The sequence below is a fragment of the Aythya fuligula genome, chromosome 2 (genome assembly GCF_009819795.1).
Source record: "Aythya fuligula isolate bAytFul2 chromosome 2, bAytFul2.pri, whole genome shotgun sequence".
NCBI classification, from domain to species: Eukaryota; Metazoa; Chordata; class Aves; order Anseriformes; family Anatidae; genus Aythya; species Aythya fuligula.
The window spans coordinates 114,384,913-114,407,065 of record NC_045560.1 but is presented as its reverse complement, the minus strand read 5'-3'; the positions used below and the strand labels follow the sequence as shown (position 1 = coordinate 114,407,065).

The window sequence follows — 22,153 nt, the reverse complement described above, 5'->3', positions numbered from 1 at the left end:
TGGAACCAAATCAAGCTGAATAGGAAAACCCTAAAAACCTACTCTCCATGTGCTAGACAATCATTTATCAAATAAGCTGCTAGTAGTATCTGCCATTAAATACCCTGTGGGACAAATGGCTTTTCTGTAAATTGCAAGACTTAAATGCAGCTAGTTATTGCCTCACACACTACTCATTAGTGACAAGATTTATATCATATTCCAAAATATGGGTCAGACATGGATGTATTGTACTGATAGCTCAGACAGTACCAACTCTCTCAGCAAAAATCCCTTAGGAATTGTGTTGTCACTGGATGGCTACCAGTCTTAAAATTAACAACTACTGAAACAAATGAGTAATAAATATGCCAATGACTCTCAAAATGGTTACCATTATTGCATAAAATGATTGAGAACAGAAAAAATATTTTAAGCCATGTGTGTTTAAGCATCTAACCTTTCTCTCACAAATATATATATATATATATATATATATATAAACTCATTTATAGCAAAATAGGAGCATAGAATCATTAAGGTTGGAAAAGACCTCCAAGATCATCTGGTACAACCATCCCCCAACCACCAATATCACCCATTAAACCACATCCCTAAGCACCACATCCAACCTTTCCTTAAACACCCTCAGGGATGGTAACTCCACCACCTCCCTGGGCAACCCATCCCAGTACCTGACTGCTCTTTCTGAGAAGAAATGTTTCTAAAATTCCAACATGAACCTCCCCTGGCACAACTTGAGGCCATTCCCTCTAGTCGTATCACTGGTTATCTCTGAGAAGAGGCCAACCCCCAGCTTCCCACACCTTCCTTGCAGGTAGCTGTAGAGAGCAATATGGTCTCCTCCAAGCCTCCTCTTCTCTTAGGGACATGGTTTAGTGGGTGACATTGGTATTAGGGTGATGGTTTGTCCAGACGACCTTGAAGGTCTTTTCCAACCGCAATGTTTCAATGATTCTATGATTCCAGACTAAACAACCCCAGTTCCCTCAGCCGCTCCTCACAGGACTTGTGTTCCAGGCCCCTCACCAGCTTTGCAGCCCTTCTCTGGACACACGCCAGAGCCTTGTTGTCCTTCTTGTAGTGAGGGGCACAAAACTGAACACAGTATTCGAAGTACGGCCTCACCAGAGAAGAGTACAGGAGGATGATCACCTCCCTGGTCCTGCTGGCTGCACTATTCCTAATACAAGCCAGGATGCTGTTGGCGATCTTGGCCACCTGGGCACACTGCCAGCTCACGTTCAGGCAAACATCAACCAGCACCCACAGATCCTTTTTCTCTGCACAGCTTTCTAGCCACTCTGCCCCAAACCTGTAGCATTGCATGGAAATACATTTGCCCATGCTTCGAAATCTCTCATGTGTCTTTCTATGCCGTCCATTCTCCTCTCCACTCCCCTTTTTTTTTTTTCTATGAGTGGCTTTGGAAGCGAATATTGTACTTGATTCTCATCTACACCAATAAAATTAAGTTGAAACAACTATCAAAGCATGTTACTTTTCCCAAATCAGATGTATTTATTATTGCAGGAATGTTTTATTGTGATATTATGCATCTGTCAATGTTTCTTGTCCTCCTCCTCCAAACAGAACAGATGTGCCTAAATCTATTGTTTTAAGTGCCAAGAGATCTCAGATCAAGTAAACAGAGACTAATGAATTGGACCTTTTAAGCTTCTTTCTTCCTCCTACATCTTTCCCTCTGGGAAACACATTTTCTGCTAATTTAAATAGCAGATATATGTGTACATACATACATATATATATATATATATATATATAGATGTTGCCTGAGGAAAGAGATGTGAAAACACAGAAATGCCTATAGCCACTGAGCATCATGCATTTTCAACAATCAGCTAACACACTGTTTTTCAATGAAAGGATTACATGGCATACACCTGTCTGGCTTGAATGACTGTCTCCTGAACTTTGTGCTAAGGTAGAACAGTAAGATACTGTCCAATTAAGCCACAGACATTTCATCCCAGTTCCTATGGTGGGAGCAGAATAATACTTGCATATGCCATATGGACAATAATTTGAAGAGGAGGAGGAAGAAGGGGGAACAGAAAAGTGGGTATGATCTTAATAAACAATTCAGCCAGTATTTCACAGAGGGAAACAACCACTTTTGCCACAACATAGGTAAAATAATTTAATTTCTCCCAACAGAACATTTTGCTGTTTTTTGAAAGGAGACTAAACACGCTCTCCCAGGTTCCTAACTCCATCAGTCTTGTTCTGTCTCTTCGTGCTCCAGGCTCCACCTGTACTAGAAATAAACTGTTTTGTCTTTTATTTCTATCTCTGCTTTGATTTCTGCAGGATAGCACTGAGAACACAGAAAACTGTGCAGTAGTACAGGGATAAAAAGCTTGAGAAAGCAACCACAAGGAAAATATTGTTCATCCCCTACATTAAGGCCATCCATGTTGTGGTGAGCATGTGACACTTAAAGAATTAACTGCATACTGGATATGCTCTGCTGGACTCTATATTATTTTTTTTCCCTACTTTATCGCCAAGAAGCCTCTAGTGAATGTTCAAGATTTTACATAAGGTTATAATTTCAGCAAATTTGAGCACATTTTCTCAGAGCAAGAAAAGTCCCCAGCTGTATGACAACTTCCCCTACCAAGCATGGTTCCTGGGACATTTCACAGAGGTGCTAGACCTCATCACACACATGGGATAAATGACTTGCATTCCCAATAACCTTTGGCTAAATTACTTTTGATGAAACGACTTCAGAAATATTCACCCTGCAGCCGACTTCAGGATGGAAAACTTCAGTTCAAATAGTTAAAGTTTGGCAAAGTTATAAACAAGGAAAATAAGAATGCATAATGGGAAGAGTGGAAAAGAAAAGACATAACAGCGATTTTCTCTTGCATGCCTCATGTTACCATCACAGAATCACAGAATTTCTAGGTTGGAAGAGACCTCAAGATCATTGAGTCCAACCTCTGACCAAATATGAAGGTTGCATTAGAAAATTGTCAAATTTGAGACATAGATGCCTGTGAATTCTCACATCACTGTTATCAGTAACATCACCCTCTAAAAACTGTTACACCTGATCATCCCCTGCATTTCAGTACATGAATGCATACAGGCTTAGTGAGGCACATGGGAATTGCATTGCACCCTGCACCCTGATACTGTAACCTCACAAAAGATAGTCTACATAACAACTTCAACCGTGATAAGTACCTGTTATTCCTACACAACTTCTCTGTTGCTTATACTAGTGTCAAAAGTACTCTCTTTGCATCTATGCCAATGTGGTGTGGGTTAAAGGGAAGGAACCACGTGGGTCTTATACCCCTCAGCATTCTGTGAGCAATGCTTGGCACAGCACATGCTTCTGTATAACCTTATAGCTGATAAATTGTACAACCCCGTTCAGCACACAGTATGTTCTACTTTTCTCTAACCTTTCAACCCGCCTAATGCACCTGTATCCCAGTGAACTGACAAGCCCTGTGGCAATTGCTTGCATCTCTGACCTAAATTGCACAAAAGAGCAGTGAAATAACTACTTCCTACTGCCATATGAAGAACTAGACTGATGTGCTCAGCCATCCTCTCCCTGCCCCAGAGCAGCACAGCCATGTCAAACATTGAGGCTCATCAGCCTTCATCCTTCCTCTTCATCAGGGATGCACTGCACTGCCCAGCATGCATGCAGTTGCCCTGCTCATACAAACCTCTCTTGATCCTGCAGCTATACCAAAATAACTTCAGTTCTGGAGCACAACATGCTCTAGAAAGAAGTGAGGGATCAATGAGCAAAATTAACTGTGTGAACCAACATTTGTGCCAGGGATTGCAATTAATTCCACTGTTTATTAGTAACAAATAGTGACAGAGGTGAACTTGGACAGTGCACCAGATATAGTGGGGGCTTCCCATTCTACAAAAGTCCTGCAACCTGGGCTACTTGGCTGATGGGGTCGATTCTGCAGGACCCTGAAGAACCAGGAAGGCTGATTTGGACATGGGTAGACAGTGGAGAATAGCCTGGGGACCAGAGCCCTCCTGGAGCAGCAGGGAGAGGTGGGCAGTGCAACAGGAGTCCAGCAACTACTGCAACAGGGACATTGGCTGCAGTGTGTAGGCCTGCCTGTGGGAAAGGGGGCTGCAAGAACAGCCTGTCAGGGCTCAGGATTTGCTTGCAGTGTGAATTTATTGGGACTCACCGGGAGGACTCACCTGAGTTGGAAGGGGACTGGACGTTTGTGGTGCCTGGGATGCAGTGCTGACTCGCGGCTGTGGTAGAGGGTGGCTGCAGATCTGTGTAGAGAAACAGAGACAGAACAGCTGCTTTGTCATGTCATGATACAAGGGAGTGTCTGGCACGGCTAGTCTGCCATTCAGTCTGAAACACAATCTCTCTTTTACACACACAAAGGGAATGACTGACATTTCTGCCTAGAAAACCAGATGACAGCAGAGAAGGAACAGCCCCCAGATCAGCTCCAGGAGGCCCAGCAACAGCAGCAGTGTACACCCTCTTAGAGAAAATGAACCTCAGGAAACAAAGAGGCTGTGGAGAACCAGGCTCAGAAAAGCCAGCCCTGACAGCTGGTAGCAACCAGGAAAGGGTGGACGAAGACTTGTTAGACAGAAACACCTGGGGTGATCCCATTTCTGCCAGGAGAGGCTCAGGCAGCAGCACGCAGGGACTCTGACAGCTCATGGTGGCAACAAGGGATTTTGCTCCCAGTAGAGCAGTCTGACACCTGTACTCATCCTCCTGCCCTTGGACTGGGCATCCCTCCAGGCTCATGCCAGGTATGGTGGAATGGGGCCAGCTGAAGCCTTTGCGGCTGGCTGGCGACTGGCAAGCAAATGTCATTTGCATTCACCCCACCCTGCGGCTTTTCTTTTCATCTCTGTAGCAGGAACTGCCTTAAAGCAGGAACAGCCTTAAAAAAATGAGAACCGTGGAAATCCACGCTTCTCAGTAAGCAGTTCTCCTTGAACATCTACAAGAGTCAAGGGCTACTTGCCAGAGGCCTCTCCTCAGTCTCTGTACAGGCTGACAGAAGCTCTGTCAATCCATAGATTTCTTGCAGATGGGTTGAAGCTTTCAAGTTGAGCTGGCTTGGCCTAGATGGCAAAACACCTGAAACACCTTAATGCTTAAAGACCAAGCCTTTTCCTGCCTTTTTTTTTTTTTTCTCCTGACAATGAAGGAAGGGTCACTGTACAAGCTGTTGCATTCTGCTTGCTCATATTGAGCAGCTGTATGAAGGCTCACCCCATACAGTTGTGTAAGGAAATAATTATGGTTCTGTAATTGCCATGTGGAAAGACAGACTGAGGAGGGAAGCCTGCAACAGCAGGCAGGCACAGAGAGGTCCCTGAGCCAGGGCTACAAAACAGTTGGGTGAGCAGATAGCTAAGTATTTAAGATAGGATTGGAGTAGGAATGAACTCTATAGGGGAGGAAATAACCAAATTAAATGAGTCACAGCATTTAAAACACACACATCAGCTGGATTACTAGATAAGAGAGCTATTGGACATTGTCATTATATTACTGTGGGGAAATATCCAGAAATAAAAATTCAAACAGCAAGATTTAGCTGTCTTTTGCAACTTCTCTTCCTTTTTCCTGTCTTAGCAGATATGTAAAACCAGACTGTATTTGTTTATACGCACATTCTGACTGAGGTGTATATTTATCTTTACACTAGGTGAATGTTTATAAAGGTGATAAAAGCATTTGATGAGTTACTAAGTTGAAAAGGAAATGCATTCTTAAAATCACTTCTTAGGTCCTGAAAACAATTCACAAAGAACTATTCCATGTATGTTTGGGACTTGACTCCCTGAAACATAATAATTACTGCAAACAACTGCCCTGTGAGGTCTGTCAGGAGGGAAGCTGTCACCCCTCTCAACTGCAACTCCATCCACAAATGAAAAAACAAATATCCAGGGACATGTCAGAGATGATGGTCAAATACCCCAGCAGTACTATGCAGAGGAGTACAGTGCACTGCACAGTTACCCAGCTGCATTAGTCGTGCATCATTTGGTAGTTCTGGGATAACCACCGTTTGTGGTTACAAAACCCATCTTGAACATTAATCATGATGAAAGCACTAGAGTCCTCTGCATTAAAGATATGAAGAAAATGTTGCTTCTAATCAGAAAGCAAAACTAATTTGTGATGTCAAATTTGTACCTCATTTTCAAAAATTGAAGTTCATATTGAGGCGCCATAAAATACTTTTGCCTAAATCTTACAATCCACTAAAAAATAGAAGCTATGAAAATGTGTCCTGTTGCAAAAGGTTTGAAGGGAAGAACAAGGATACAAAAGAGTTGTGATTCCTTCACAGTTCAGGATTATGTAAAATGCAGCAATTCTGATGGCTTCTGCTGACAAACAAATCATATAGGAAGCTTAATCCTGCTCTTACTTGGATGGAAGAGCAAGCGCCAACTGTTTTCAGCAGGAACTGATTAGGACATTCTCTGACCACAGTGTAAAAGGCAATTTGAAAGTTCTTGTACATTTTTCCAGGAACAGAGATTTCCACGGCTGTCTTACTCTTATGAAAACATTTGATCAGAGATCATATTCAATATCTCAGATGTGTTTTTTGTGCACATGGAAACAATTGTAATCATCTCTTCACATCAAAGAATTTTGAAAACTAAAATATTTTCTTTTTTTTAAGCCTATAGAAAATTTTATGTAAGTCATTCACAGAGGTGAAGGTCACCAGTACGCCATATACCACTAACGCTTCGCAGGCTGCAGCCCTGGTAACATTCTGAAAATTGCTTAGCATGTTGAAAATTGAGGCTGTAGATGAACAACTATTGTCTTGCCAAAGCCAGTCCATGTACCTGTAGCATCATACTCCTCAACCAGTGAGGAATCAGCCAGGACAACAACCCAGGGATTTCTCTGTCCTCTGAGACATTTTTTAAGTACTGTTCTTGGAGGCAAAAGTCCCTCAGTTTTCCAGAGTAATCACTTTTCTCTGACAGACAGACAATAATACTCTTCTTATCGGAATAGGTAAACCATTTCCTTTGCTCTGAATTTGTGTGAAATCAGTAAGGGGGACCATTTCAAACAAATGTTACAATTAACATACATTTGTTTGTTTGCTAATATAAGAAAGGACTATTGTTTAAACAAATGATCCTGTTTCTTTATGAGGTGTTTATTTTTGTGTTGTTTTGTTTTGTTTTCAGATGGGCATATAACCTCATGGTGACACATAATTACTTGCACCATTTTTTAGCATAGGGTAGAAATAGATGTGCTGATTTCTCATTTAACACTTGTCATGCCAGATCCTTATCTGCAGTAAATTAAAGCATCCAGAGAGACCACATGAGAAATCCGGGCCAATTCGTTTATTTCACAAAATATGGAGCTCAGTGTTTTCAAACTCCAGTCACAAAGATACTAATGGCTTCCTTTTGTGATCAGTATAGGAGATGACAATAATAACAGGGTATGTCCCCATAAAGTCATACAAATCTGATGAAGATCTAACCCAGCATTTTTATTTATTTTTTTACTCTTTGCTAGGGACTTCAGGTTTAGTCTCACCCTATTGTGAATTAGTCCCTTGAAACCGAAATGAGACTAGCATGCAGTGAACAAGCATTTTGCTCAGCAGTCGCTGTTTGCAGGATTGTGTCCCTGCTCATTATCTGATAATATCAAACCCCTCGGACTAGCTTTCTGTACAGCAGGGGAAATGTACACATGAACACATATATACACAGGCATATTTTGTAAGGAAGGAAACTCACCACTGCTAGAAGCATCGTTGAGATTTAGCAGCCCACCTCCGAGCCCTCTGTAACTATGGTAACTGTAGGTCCCATTTCCATTGATGTACAACACCTCCTGTGTGCTGGAAACAGCTGATGTTGAGTAAGTGACCTGGGCTGGCTCCTGTTTGTACTGTTTGTCAGCTGGAGCAGCCTCATCCTGAAAAAACAATGAAAGGTTTTGAATTATTGTTACATTTTATCTTGCATGAGAGGGTCTTTTCCATTGTTAAGACTTCCTATCCATTGCTTTCACAAAATTTTAGTACATGTCAATCAAGCACATACGTGTCTCTCATAGAATATCAGCTGAACAAATACAATGTAAAAAAAAAAAAAAACAATAAAAGATGTTTCCCGCAAATATGAGACATTTATTTATTTATTTATTTTTGTGCACCACTAGCCAATAATACTGTTTCTCAATGGGGAAAAGGCATCCTCTCATCCTGAAGAGCTCACAGTCTCCTGCAAAATCCAACTCTTTGTTGGCATGGAAAAGGATAGAAAGAAGCCATTATTTTCTGATGATGGGTGTGACTCTTCTGAGTCAAAAAAACATCTCTTTCTTGATAAAACAATACAGAATGCACCAACTCCTTTTCTTGATGTATCAGCCTCAAAAATGACAGAAGGAATGGAGAAACAGAATACAACCACATTTCCTATGTTTGCAGGGGGCTGAATGAGCAACCATCCATATAAGGACAGTCCTTACCACACAAGTGGTAAGGATGTCTCTACAAACGTGGTTTGAAAGTATTTGTAGTCTCATGTATAAACAGCGACTCTTTGTACACCATGAGTTCTTCTCATGCTCCCTATTTACTTCTTAGATGATTGTGTAACATCAAACAGGATTTAGCACAATGGCCCCACAACTTTCCCCTATAGAAAATCACATTTCAGAAGTGTGTATCTCTTCATCTATGATTGCTGCATCTACTGCTGAGAGCACCACGCCTCCACTCATGATCACAGAATGCCCCAGTAACAACTTCACTTATGACACTGGGGGGCAGAAAGCATTGAAAAAAGATTTAATGTGGTTTAGTATTTGGAAACAAGGAAAACAATCAGTGCATGACTGCTCAACCCACTGCGGGGATTTGAGTGCCAAAATTTCTCAGAATTTCTGATTTAGCTTGCAATTGAATTTGAACTTCTTTGTTTCTCTTGAACGTGTAGACTTTTTTTTTTTTTTTAGTAGGCCTGACTATTATGTGATGAAAATATATGTCAATAGTTTCAAATAAAATAGTTGTATGGATCATCAGTATTTATAAAATACAAGTAAGATTTTTTCAAAGACATTTTCAAAGTAGTCAACTGAACAATGATTTTTTAGTATCATCTCCCTTTTTTGTAAGATTCTGTATTACCTCTTTATTGTTGCTAAATATACCCAAGTTACAAAAAATTATAAAATATTACAAACCTTTATATATATATAAATAATAACAATACATATACCAACACAGAAGGATCAAAGAGTTCAAATAGTGCCCAGACTGTGTCAAATTAAACGTTTGTGAAGTAGTTTTCCTGTTACCATTAGTCAGTCCCATCTCTCAAATAAGATGCCACCAACTTTTCTGAGATGAAGATATCCCTTTCTCTTTTATTGGCTAAAAAGACTCGGGCTCAACTGAGATGACTCATGAAATGGAACATATATTATTAACAGAAACTTTTAATATTTAATACAGAATAGTGAGCCACCAGATAATTAATTCCATAAACAATCAGAATGGGGTCTGTTGAGCACTAATATGAGTGGAAGCTAAGCTCTGCATTTTTAAGAGAGATAGCCAAAGTGGTCTCCTATGTATTTTCTTAAACAATAATAGACTTAAACAAAGAGCCAAAATCGCAATGCCTTATTTTTTTTTTTTTTTTTTTTTGGCCAGGAATTCAACTTTAACATTATTTACCTTTAATCTCCAAATGTCATTATAAAAGAAGAAGTATTATTTTCTATGAGAAAATATTTATAATCTATACAGTAAAGTTCTGCCTTCACAGCAAAGCTTAAATCATCATCCAAATCCTTGACTCTGTCAAGGCTGAGATGTCTTCTTATCTCCAAAACTAGATGACATTTCATGACGTAGACTCACTTGGGGCCTCATTTTATTGTCACAAAGATCAGCAAGGGATTTTCACCAAATTTATCAAGGACTGGACAGTGTTCAAAGGGTACAATGCAAAAAGGACTAACTCCCAGAAGCTGCCAAAATACTTAGCTGTATGTACACCAACTGCCCCATCTTTTGCAAGAAATGTACTGATGTCTCCAGAAGAATCACTGTACAGCCACATAGTGCCAGCCCATGGCTCAGCAGAGTATCTGAGGCCCTGTTTCCTTATTCAACTGTCTGGGATCCACAGATTTGCTGGGCCCCAGAGGCCCTCTAGCCATTGAAATGAAAACACATCAGTGAGTTTATTGCAGAGCTGGTGCACTGAGCTCATAGCAGAGCACAGCAGAGTTGGGCCAGAGGGCACAGCATGGATGCAGCACATTGATGTGTGCCAGCCTGGGTGCTGGAACATGTGGCTGAGGTAGGAGACCTGAGCTCCAGCTTCTTGTTGCAAGACACAATGAAGAGGGGTCAAATTTGGGATGCAAGGTCTTTGCTAGCTGTGGCGAGGAAGGGGCCTGAACTCAATGCTGCCATCTCCTAGCAACCAGGCTAAAAGCAAAATTGTGGTGGGAGTCATAGCTGAAGCTGTGCCACTCGCTGAGTGCAAAGAAATGCACAATTCATGGGCAGAGAGATAGCAAACAGAAAGGGAGCATGACTCAGTTCCCTTTCAGAAGCGTGCTTCCAGCCCTGCTCCCTTCCCTGTCAATACCTCTCATTCAGCATTTCCCTAGCACAAGCAGCTCTGAGACTGGGTGCCCAGGACTTTGTATCAAACCAGTCACAGCCCTGTGAAACACCATGGTGTGCCCTGTGGTGGGGCTTGGGGAGTAACCCTGGGGAAGGCGCTCCCTAGGGGAATGAAACGGGTTAAGCAGGATGCTGAGCATGGGACTGTTGGTTTTGCGTATGCTCTAGGTGCATACTTAGAGGAAGGTGCCTTCCTCTAAACATTGCATATATTTTTAAAAAGCGTGCCAATCACCTGTACTGAAATGTTGAATAGGGCACCATACATTTCAGACCTGAAATTTGGACCTTACCTAAGTGCTTAATTCAGTGCTTCAGGATGTATAAATGTAGAAGCAGGGTAGCATTTTGGACAACCTTTTTCTGAGCAGGCTCAGGTGTTAGCTATACCAGCAGGATGATGAACCATTAGCCTGGTAACAGAGGGGTTTAGGTGTCAACTCTCATACACTTGTCTGGGATTTAAGCATTTTTCAGGAATCTTATCTACTAAAAAGGCAAAAGTTTGTACTTTCTCCTTGTAGCCATGTTGATGATAAAAAAAACAAGTTCTCTTTCTCTTGGGGAGGGAGAACATGAATATCATGTTCATTTTTGTATACCCAAGATTTATTCTGCACAGATTAACTCTCTTTCTTTTCATCTTAATTGCCTTTGCCTTTAAACTGTTGTAGAAATTAAACAGTGTTGTTCCAGAACTGAGATTTTTCAGTCATTCTGTGTTACTTGTTCAGCACTTTCTTCTGACAAATACTTTCCCCTTACGTTACATTTGTATTAGAAAGGCTTAATAATTGATTTTAAGTTTGATTTTTATAAAACATTTAAATTCCATAATACTCAGCAACAATTAACTAACCTTTTATTAATATGTTTAACCTATCTAGAACACATATTGTTGCAATTCATAACAATTTTTAAAACCTTCCAAGTATTAACTAACCATTTTATAACTGTTTATAATTTACCTTTAATAAGGAGCATGAACAAGAAGCAGATAAAATATTTGTCCATCTAGAATTTGACTTATACCATCTTCATTTTGTATATGGCAATGGAAATAAGTCATCATTCTAACAATATTTCTCTTCTGACTTTATTTTGGAGGAGAGGTAATTTAGGTCTTGAGCATACCATCTGGAAAATGATGGAAATCACAGAAATGCAAAAATACCTTTTAGGTACCAAAGCATGCTAAAGTGCAGTTATCTGTTCACTTGAAAAAGTGGCAGCATGAAGTACATACTGTGATCTACAACTTGGTATATATCAGCAATATCTATATTTTACTTTTGTGCCCAGGTCTGAACCAGGGGAACACAATTTTATTATTATTATTATTATTATTATTATTATTATTATTATTATTATTATTATTATTATTATTATTATTTGCTTAACAGAGTAAATAGATGCATTTATTTATTTATTTATTTATCATGGTAGTGATTAAATAATCTACTAAAGATGGTATATAGTCAGAAAAGTTTTAATGAACTATTACATAACCCATATACCAAGGAAACCCTACTCTGATGTATTCTGAGCAGCTAAGGAATAGTTTAAAAGAAATTACCCTCCACAGCAATGCAGATGCTAGTGCAGAATGTCACTTTTGTGCTACAAAGAGCAAGACTCACTGGCAGCATCCCAGCCTCCCAGCCTATGCCAAAGGAGGTTATATAGGCATTTCTTTTCAAGAAATCTGTTCATTGTGGAAGCAACTCTAACAATGTCAAAGCTCCCGCCCCCCTTTTTTTTTCTTGTTCCCTATCTCCCTCACCACCAACAAAATAATAAAATAAAGTTATATCTTGTTAAAATAAGAAGCCCCAGAAAATCAATGCTGCTCAATGGGAATTTTGTTCCCATATATAGAGAAACATCAGAAATTCTGTGCACTCCCATCAAGAACAAACATTGCTGTTGCCTTGGCTGTTGCTCCACTGTTATCAATAAGCACATAATCACATGGACAATGCTGTCTGACCAAAAAGCTAAAAAAACTACAAGAATATAAATGGTAATGTTCCAAATATGGCAGAAATGGTAACATGCATTTGACTTACTGCTTTCATGAAGCACATTGTCTACCAGATCAATAGATTAACAACTCCCAGAATACCAGCTTTTTAACTGCCCTATGTCAAGGTGATTTTTTTCCCACTCAGTTAGAAAAGAGAGAAACAAGGAAACACATTTTTGCCTCATGTTGCCTGACATTTCCTTTCTGAATATGCTAAAATGCCTAACGTGGATTGCTTTTTGTTCTTCTCAGTAAATGCTGCTCTTACAAGACGACTTTGAGGCTAGAAAAACTCAAATGCAGATTAGTCTTCAAACAGATAGGCAAGCCAGGGACCCTGTATTTGCATATAGTCCTCCATTTTTTCAGCGTAGGAAAATCAATTTATTCACGTGAAAAAAACAAAACAAAACAAAACAAAACATGCTTTCATGTGCTTTATTTTTTTTTTTTTCCAACCTCAATAGCTTGTAGTGTGGCTTTAGAAGAAAGTAGATAATGCTTCATATATTTTTTCCCATTTGGGCCACACCAATTTATTTCTGTGATTTTTGATTCAAAAGTGAAATAAACAGAAATATGTGATAAAACTGTGCAGCACTTTTCAAAGCATACCCAATTAATCCTCACAATACTCATTAGATGGGACTTTTATCACTGTTTTTCAGATGGTGAGATTCTGGCAACAAAGGCAACCTTAAGCTAGCATTACCTACCATGGAAATGCTTGAGTTCTGCAAACATATCAACGTAAAGTACTTCTCTTTGTGTAACTTTTTTTTTTTTTTTTTTTTTTTTTTTTTTTTTTAATAATGTGAAGAAACTCCAAAGTTTAATCATGGGGACACCCTGCTGAATCTGCAGACGCTGTGGAGCTGGGAGCTCCCTGCACATCTCAGCTGCTGCACAGAGAAGCAGCTGGCAGGTGAAGAGGCCTTCAGCATCCATCTGCATGAAGCAGGGCATTTGAAGGAGGGTGAGCCATGGGATTCCCATGCTGGGTCTGTGGGGCGGCCTCTTCATGGAGATCCAGAGACAGCTCCTGTTTCCCCATCTCACGACATGATACCTTGTACGCTGTCTCTTCAAAATTGTTTCATACTGTGTCTTCCAAATGCCCAACTCCTCATCCCATCCTCCTTGTTTCTCCAGTTTCATTTTCTACCCTCATTCTCAGTTTCAGTCTTCTTGTTTTATAAAATCCTAATCACACCTTTTCAAACAAGTCTCTTGCTCCCTGATACCTGAGCAGCTTCAGCTACTCAAGTCCTTTCAGTTCCTAGTTTGTATTTCATCAGTGTCACATTCACTGATGGTCCCATCTGAGATTTTCTCTTCTTCCTGGGACTCCTTTCAGTCTCTTAGTCCTCTGTAGTGTCAAGACCAAACAGCATCCCAACCTTTTTATGAAATGGTAAATATATTTAAGAATCATACAACTCTTAAAGGACAAATTTTTCCTAATTCTTGAAAATGGATGGTTTTCTCTGAAAGAGTTCAATAGATGGGATACACAGAACAGTAAATATAACCCCTGGGGGCTGAAGGTCATGAAGTTATTATCAAACTGCACACCTGGTACTATAATGGAAAGTGTCAGGTAATCTTAATAAATGATGGTACTACCAACGGCTTTGATAACATACATTGTTCTGACTGAACACCACAGCACCTTTTATTGGCTTTAAATGCATTAAATTAATTCTCTAGTCTTTGACACACCTTTTAATTTTATGACCAATATCCTGGAAGCCCAGACACCTAAACAGTATTTTGGCATATTGCAGTAGAGTAAATTTTCCTTCAACATGGCAATAAGGCTGTTGACTCACTGTACTTAGAAATGATGGAAATGACATTTCCATAATTGATGGATGTGTTTCTTTTAGTTTTGGTTTCCACTGCACATTCTCCCTGCCCTGAGTTGTTGGGGTTTGTGTTGGGATTACTGTCCACTAAATAAAACCTGCTCAAGACTAGGAATCCCTGAATAAGATTTAAGACATACACAGTTCACTGAGTTTAAAATCCAAATGAAGCTTCATGGTAGTCCTTTGCATTGGCTGACCTTCATATTTAAAGTACTGAATATTTATAGTCCTTTAAAAGAACAACTTTTTTTTTTTTTTTTTTTTTTTTTAAACACATAGGAGGTCCTTTTACAACTGTGATCTAAGCATGGAGGCAAAGAATGGCTTGTAGAAATAGGTAACACGTTTTCCTAGGCCACGAAAAGAACTTCTATGCCCAAAAGATGATCTATTAAAAGATATTACCTTTCCCAGAAGTCCTTATTTCTCTTATAGCACAACAAGGAAAAGACAGATGTTCAGTTAAGTCATCACAGTTTCAGAATGTACAATGAGAAAATTGCTGCTACAGGTTTCCAGACACAGGTATCCCAATCAATTTGTGTGAAGAAAAGTTAATTCATGTAACTTGTTTACTTTGTTGCATACCTCAAGACTATTTTGAGTAAAGTCCTAAAAAATTTCCAATCCACATATTTAGGTATTATTAATCCAAAAATAACATGTACCTGGAATTTCGACTTACAGCTGAAACCTGAAAATTGAATTGCCAGAATCTTTATAGTCTGTTTAGGAAAATATTTAAAACACCCTGTGTATGTGTTTTATCTGAGGGGCAAAGTTATTCTCCAATGATTTTCCAAGGCAGATACTTATGCTGAGTATTTCTCCACCTCTCAGGCTGGTCACAGTATTCTTTAAAATGATGAGTCCTGTAACCTGTTGTCCAAAATCATCATGACAGATAGATTCAAAAAAATTACTGTGCCTCTGGACAGATTCCTTCCACTTTAAATCTAGTCATCCTTCATAAAAGACATTCCAGATCTTTGTCAGAGGATAAAGCAATAGAATTATAGATGAGGTCTAAGCACAGCCAGAAGAGAGACTCCAGGGTTTTTCCCCAGAAGTAGTGAGAATAAATTTATGGCTAAAATCAAACACAAAGACAAGTCCAAACAATCTCACAGGACTCATGCCAGATATTCTTTATACTGGGAAGTGTTTTGACAATTCAGCAGTGGACTTACTGGTGAAATCAAGAGGACTCTAGTTGCTGTTCTCATGCATGCACCCTATTTCTTCTCTTGAAATGAACATCCTTCTATTTCCCATCCTCTGTATTCAAATCTAGATCATATTTTTCCTGTTTACTGCTTTCCTGAAAAAAAAAAAAACTGTTTTCTTCAAATAGTGAGGAAATATTGGATTAGTCTACTTAAGCTAAATCAGGTGTAATACAGAGTCCAGTTATGCACCTAAACCCCTTGTAATAGGAATGGAGATGTGGGAACTTGAAAAGCACCTATCAAAATGCTAAGCTGGCTGCCAAAAGTTCAAGGATCTCCAAACTGTCCCCCTGAAGCAGGCCTTACTTCAAAGACAGCAAAGCACCATGCTACAGTTGCAGATTAGAAGGGCAGTAGGTTCCTTTTGCTTTTAGTTTATTAACACTGGAATGAACTGCCAGCATCAGGGCTGTCACCAGGCATCAAAACTGACACAAGACAGTGTTTGACAAGAAATGAAAGCACGAGACTGACAAGAAAAAAGAAGAACAAAATAAAAAGGTGCTACTGTGTGGAAAAATCAACCTTAGTCTCCTTATTTCTGACAAAATGACACATTTTTTGTAGACTGGAATGGGTATATTAACCTATGTTATGTTAAATAACAGGTTACTGTTTTCGCACAGAAGCATTTGTCTGTGTTTTTTTCTACCACTGCTACTTCACCCACAGAACAGAAAACTTTTGGAAGAGGTGCTCAGACTGTTGCAAGGAATCATCAGAGAATCACTTTTATTGGAGCAATAGCAAAGCAGAGGGATCATTTTTCATAGCCTGTCAACTTTAGCCAGTTCATTATCCACTGTGATAGCAGAAGAGCAACGTGAGCTTTCAGAGGTCACCTGTGCTGCTGGTTGAGTGTGGAAGCATGGACAAGCTACTGTTATAGTTAGGTAACTGTGATTCAAAGTCAGTGGGGAAAGAGAAACTGGGTTCTTCTAAAGGATCAGGTCTCTCCCTGTTCATACTGAGAAGAATTGCTTTTTCCTTCTTCTACGGTGCTTGAGATAAACTCACTGTTCTTTAGTGAAGATCTGGGTAGCTGATTTTTTTCATATTCTTTCCCCTGGAAAGTGTCCTGCAAGTTTAATTTCCCTTTTGCCCCTGATGTTCTTGTCTTAGGCTGCAGTTAGCTTTCTTCATAAGATATTTGAGTATTTCCTGTTATATTAAGGAGGGAAATCTGAAACTTGGACATGGCCATTCTTTTATTTGTCTAGAGTGTTTTAATGTGTGAAAAAAATTAGTCAGCTAATGGTTTATCAGCTAACAGTATTAATTGGAAATGGCTCAACATATAAAACAGGGGCTTAGTGTATAGCACACTGCAGTGCATGCACAGCAATGACTTCCTCAGTTTAATTTTTAATAACATGTCCAGTGGTGACTAGCACCAGATTACAAACATTTACAAATATCTTAACAGGTGGAAATAGACTCGGCTTGATTACATAAACTGCACTAATGCCTTTGAGTTTTGGCACAACTCCTCTATGTTCACGGTGTATTTCACAAAATACGTATGACATTTATCATGGTGGAAGTCCCATCTGTTTCAGTTCAGATGAAGGTACCATGCAAAGAGCAGGAGAGCCCTCAGAACTACAATTTTCTGCTTTGTGGAGGAATATGAGAGAAGTGGAGGCATGTGGGGCTTTTGCTCTATCCCCATTTTACCAGCAGAGATAAGAGATTTGATAGGGCCCAGACCTCACAGATCTTTTTCTTCTCTTAGGACAGGCAGAAACAAAGGCAGATTCTCACTCTGTCCTGAAGAACAGCACAGCATGGATCTTGCCTTAGGCCTTATGATAAATTACCAATTTAGGTTTTGTTTTAACTGTTGACCTTGAAAATCACAATGTCCTTTACTCGAATCTCTGCATCAATTCTCAGCAAACATTTTCCTGGAAAGTAAAAGCAGTTTTCCATAGGAGACTCCATCACAAAGTCCTTCAGCCTGTCACGGAGGATAGGATTACAAAGAATATGAAAGGATCTTTGCCTTCCTTGGGCCATCTCCCTCAATCTCACATCCTAAAATAGGTCAAGACATGGGACCAAGGAAGCAAGGCTTAAAGATCAAGCTCCTAAGAGACCTCATTTGGTAAGTGCCTAATCCCAAATGTGAAGCACCATGGTCCAGGATGCCCCTGCTAAAATGAAATTAACTGAAAATCTGAAGAAAATACAGGTAAAACTTCAGTGGAAATGAAGCACAGGTTTCTGAACAGAAAAAGAAATAATAATAATAATAAAAAAATATTAATACCCTTCTGCATATCTCCTAGAGTCCTTTCAAAGCCAAATTCTTTGCAGCAGCTAGCTCCTTGCAGAAGATGGCTACAGATCATTTTTGCTTATTCTCATTGACAAGCAGTACAAACACAGAAGCCTGAATACCTGACCTTTCTTCCAAACAGAAACAACATACACCGCATGAAAACAATGTTATCTTTTGCTATCCCACAAGCACTTTTGCCTGCAGGTAATGGTGTTGAAGGAATCAATGTGCTACTGAAACTGATGTATGATGACAAAGATGTAGCAGTATTTGCTGCTGACCCAGAAGGATGCAAACTGGGAGAAATCCCTCCTTTGCAGCAAACTCTTCTCATTCAGAACAAGCCTTGCCATGCCTCAGGCAACTCCACTTTTATGATCACAATCAAGATTTTTTTCTGTGTTTTTCATACTTGTGTGTATTGTCCTCAAGAAATTACCTCAGTGACACCCTCCTGTAAGAAGTGACTTTTCCATTCCCCCTTGCCAACATGGCATTTTATGGAGATTATGATTGGCAGCATGTTCAGCCAGGATAGGTGAACATTACTTCACTCCGTGCAGGAGGACTGTGGCACCAGAGCACCAACAGAGAAGATTTTAAAACTCCTGAATCACATGTTGAGGGAACGTGCAGGGGAAAGTGTGTGGGAGTAGTGGAGCAATGCTAGTGCCAGCTTTGCAGATTTATTACTACAATATCATCACGGTCAGCATAATTAAACCTCCCACTATAGGTCCCCTTGTCTGGTGCATTACAACAGATATCACTCCCACCACTGACAGCATATTTTCTTGACACAAAACAGCTTTCCATACACCTGCTAGCTCTAGGGTATGGAAATGCAACTTCTGAAAAAGGTTTTATTGGAAAATTATGGAGTATGATTTGAACTTTTAGAGCTTTTTCCTATTTCTCTTCTGCCCTACACTTTCTTTTAATATTAGATATATTAGTCTTTGTGACAGGGGGAATGGACCAAAGCACTTTCTATTAAATCCTAAATGAAATTCTTCTTTATTTAGAAAGAGAAGTTGATAGCCTAGACATGAAGAGCTTGAAGTCAACACTGAATTAAGTTCCTCAGTTTCACCTAATTAAAAATATCTCTGTGTTCTGCCTTGAAAAGAAAAAACAACAACAACAACAACAACAAAAAACAACCCATAAAAAAAAAAAAAAGCCCTGGAGATTCCAGCATATTGCCATATTTACAGTATGGTGTCTCTTCCACAGGTAAATTCTAGTGGAAGTTACAAATAGTTGTCTTACAAAAACATTTTTCTTGTCTTAAAATAGAGAGTGAACAATTGCTTTCCTGTATGTATTTAATGACCGGTTCTTGTTTTCAACAGTAGGCTCGGATATTTTGAAGTGTTTTTCCCTGTGGTTGACACATTTGATTGGTAACTACTCCATTTCAAATCTTCCTTAAAACCTGTACCATATGTTTTTGAAAACCAAAATTCTTTCTATTAATTGAGTGCACAATGCCTTCTTTTAAAACACTGCCTCAGGTACATCTTGACTTTTACAGTTAAACAACAACAACAAAAAAGAAAATATCTTTTAAAAATTCAAGGTATCTTAATAAATAACAAAAAAACACTACCACCAAAAAAACAACCACCACACCCTGTCTCAAACTATTTAGTAGCAGGAAAATGTTTTGCTACTGAAGACCTACTCTAAATTTTTGACTGAACTTGGTGCATGTCCTTTCACTTTAGTTCTGTGTTTTAAAAGAAGATTCAGAAGATAAGAAGTGATGCTTTGGGGTATGGCCTTTGATTCCACAGTCATCAAACCACAGTTGGAAGAAACAAAGAAATGAACTTTGACCAGTCTTTGGAGGATGCACTGTCTGATTTGCTTCATTAATGGAGATAGTAAAACTGAAGCTTAATACGAAATACCATGAGTAATAAGCATGAAATTTGTGCACTGCAGTACAAATCTGTTCCCCAAATATTCTCATTTCAGGGGAGGATTCATCTGGCATGATGCCTGGGCTGCTGGCCACAGCCTGCCTGGCTGTCTTGCCCTGTTGCCCTGTGCCGAGCCTCTTTAGCATCTGGTGCTGCTCCCAGGCAATGCACTCAGTTCCTGCTCTCACAGCTTTTTTTTTTTTTTTTTTTTTTTTTTTTTTTTTTTTTAACCCTTGGAAAAATATGTTTCTAAATATAGTTTAGGGACATCAAGCCCATTGTTGAATTACAAACATGTTCCTGCTACCAAACAGAAGCAGTTTGTGCATACATTTCCCCATATATTTTCTGTGTGAAGAATTGCAGTGTTCTGAGGCATACAACTGAATCTATTGTGCAACTGATGCTTTGAATTTAGTAGTAATTTGTCATTGTTTGAAGTCTTCTAAATCTACTAATTCATTAAGCAAAACCAAAACACACTACCCTTCCCTTGAAAAATAAGGGTTTGTACATACACACTGGGTTTGCCCTGATTTCATTAAACTGGATCAAATTCTGTATGATAACAAGGATTTACTTCCAGAAAGATCAACCTCTCCCTGTGCTGTAAACAGGAGGATGTGTGCAGTGAATTCATTAGCTAAACATGGAAAAGGAAAGGAAAAAAAAAAAAAAAAGGAAAGAAAAAGATTTTTTAATGTATTTATCTCTATCCTAGAAACATCAGACAGACTAGAAAAAGCTTCACATTTAATGTCATCTTGTCATGTGAAAGGGAGGGATAATTAAAAATCTCTGTATTCCTCGCTTTCAACACAGGGACAGGAAGAACAAAAGGGCTGACTCCAAACCCTGCATCTTTGGGCCTGAAGAGGAAATATTTATATCTACATTTCCACTGGCTTTTCCTCTTCTGTCTCCTTGGCAGGAGACAAATATAGAAGACACAAGGAAGACAACTGTTTCAGTCCCTGTTCATTTGCATTCTACCTGCAGTAGAAAAGTGAAAGGTTGTTTTAAAGTCACTGTCCAAAACCATCTTGACACTCCATTTCTGAGCTTTCGGTTTTACCAGCCTCCAAACCAGTAAACTGACATTGGCATTAACTTTACTTCATAGAGCAGTTCTGTGTGTTTAAAATGTTCTCTGAAGTCAGCAGCCTGAAATTCAACGATATATGCTAAGCACGAAGAGCCTGGAAAAATAAAGCTTTTTCTAATTTAATGATCTCTGTATCGAGGTGAAAAATTACCTGCTCACCTTAAGTCCTCAGTGTAAATCCAAGGCATGAAATTATTTGCAATTGCATGCCTTGCACATTATTCCTTTCCAATACATGTAGCAAATTTAACGTAGGTCGTGCTGGAGTGTGGCAGGAGGGGATTGCCCTGTGATACTCAGCAGTCCCTTCCAGCTGCATCTGCTAATAGCACAACCATATCCAGCACTGCTGAAATCAGGAATTTTGCCACTGACTTGAAAGGCAGCAGAATTTAAAATTACAATGCATACTGCTTATTTTCTTCCCCTTGACAATATGGCCAATGCATTGTGGGTAGGAAGCTGAGTTTCCCAATACTGGTACATAATTTGATCTCTTGACAATAATTCACATGCAGCTAAATGGTGCCTGCATAACATTTTGTGCCTCAGTGGTTAAAGCATATCATTTGCAACCACAAAAGCAAACCATAGACCAACTCAGAAGTAAAATAATCATTAGGTGGGGAAATGATGGAAGTGCACAAGGCCTGAAATGCAAACTGGCATGTGAGTATCCAAGGACGGCACAGTCTCCTTACTGATAATTTTGAACACAGATAAAATAAGTATTGAAGTACAGAAATTAGTCCAGTCCTTACTAAATACCAAATCACAAGGAGATGCCTGAACACAAAATATTATTTATAAAGCTTTCATATGTTAAGAGTCATTGAACTCTGCAAGTTAAAGTGACTTTTGTCTTTTGTGTTTTTTAGGATTCCAGTTCCTATTTGGCTGCTTTATGTTAAGTGAACCACCCGTTTCCCTTTGCTCTTTTCTATTATCTAAGATGCTACAAGCGTCCCATTCTGAAGCAAAAATCACTCTGA

General features: G+C 39.3%; 1 protein-coding gene across 5 annotated transcripts in view; it reads right to left on the bottom strand.

Moving 5' to 3' along the window:
• Positions 1-22,153, bottom strand: part of NOL4 (nucleolar protein 4) — a 193,456-nt gene that overhangs the window by 4,838 nt on the left and 166,465 nt on the right. For all 5 annotated transcript variants that reach the window (XM_032182971.1, XM_032182973.1, XM_032182972.1 and 2 more), the window contains 2 exons: positions 7,801-7,981; positions 4,222-4,302 (listed from right to left, as the gene is read on the bottom strand). In XM_032182971.1, coding sequence (XP_032038862.1) covers positions 4,222-4,302; positions 7,801-7,981 — 262 coding nt within the window. The remainder of the gene's footprint in view (positions 1-4,221; positions 4,303-7,800; positions 7,982-22,153) is intronic.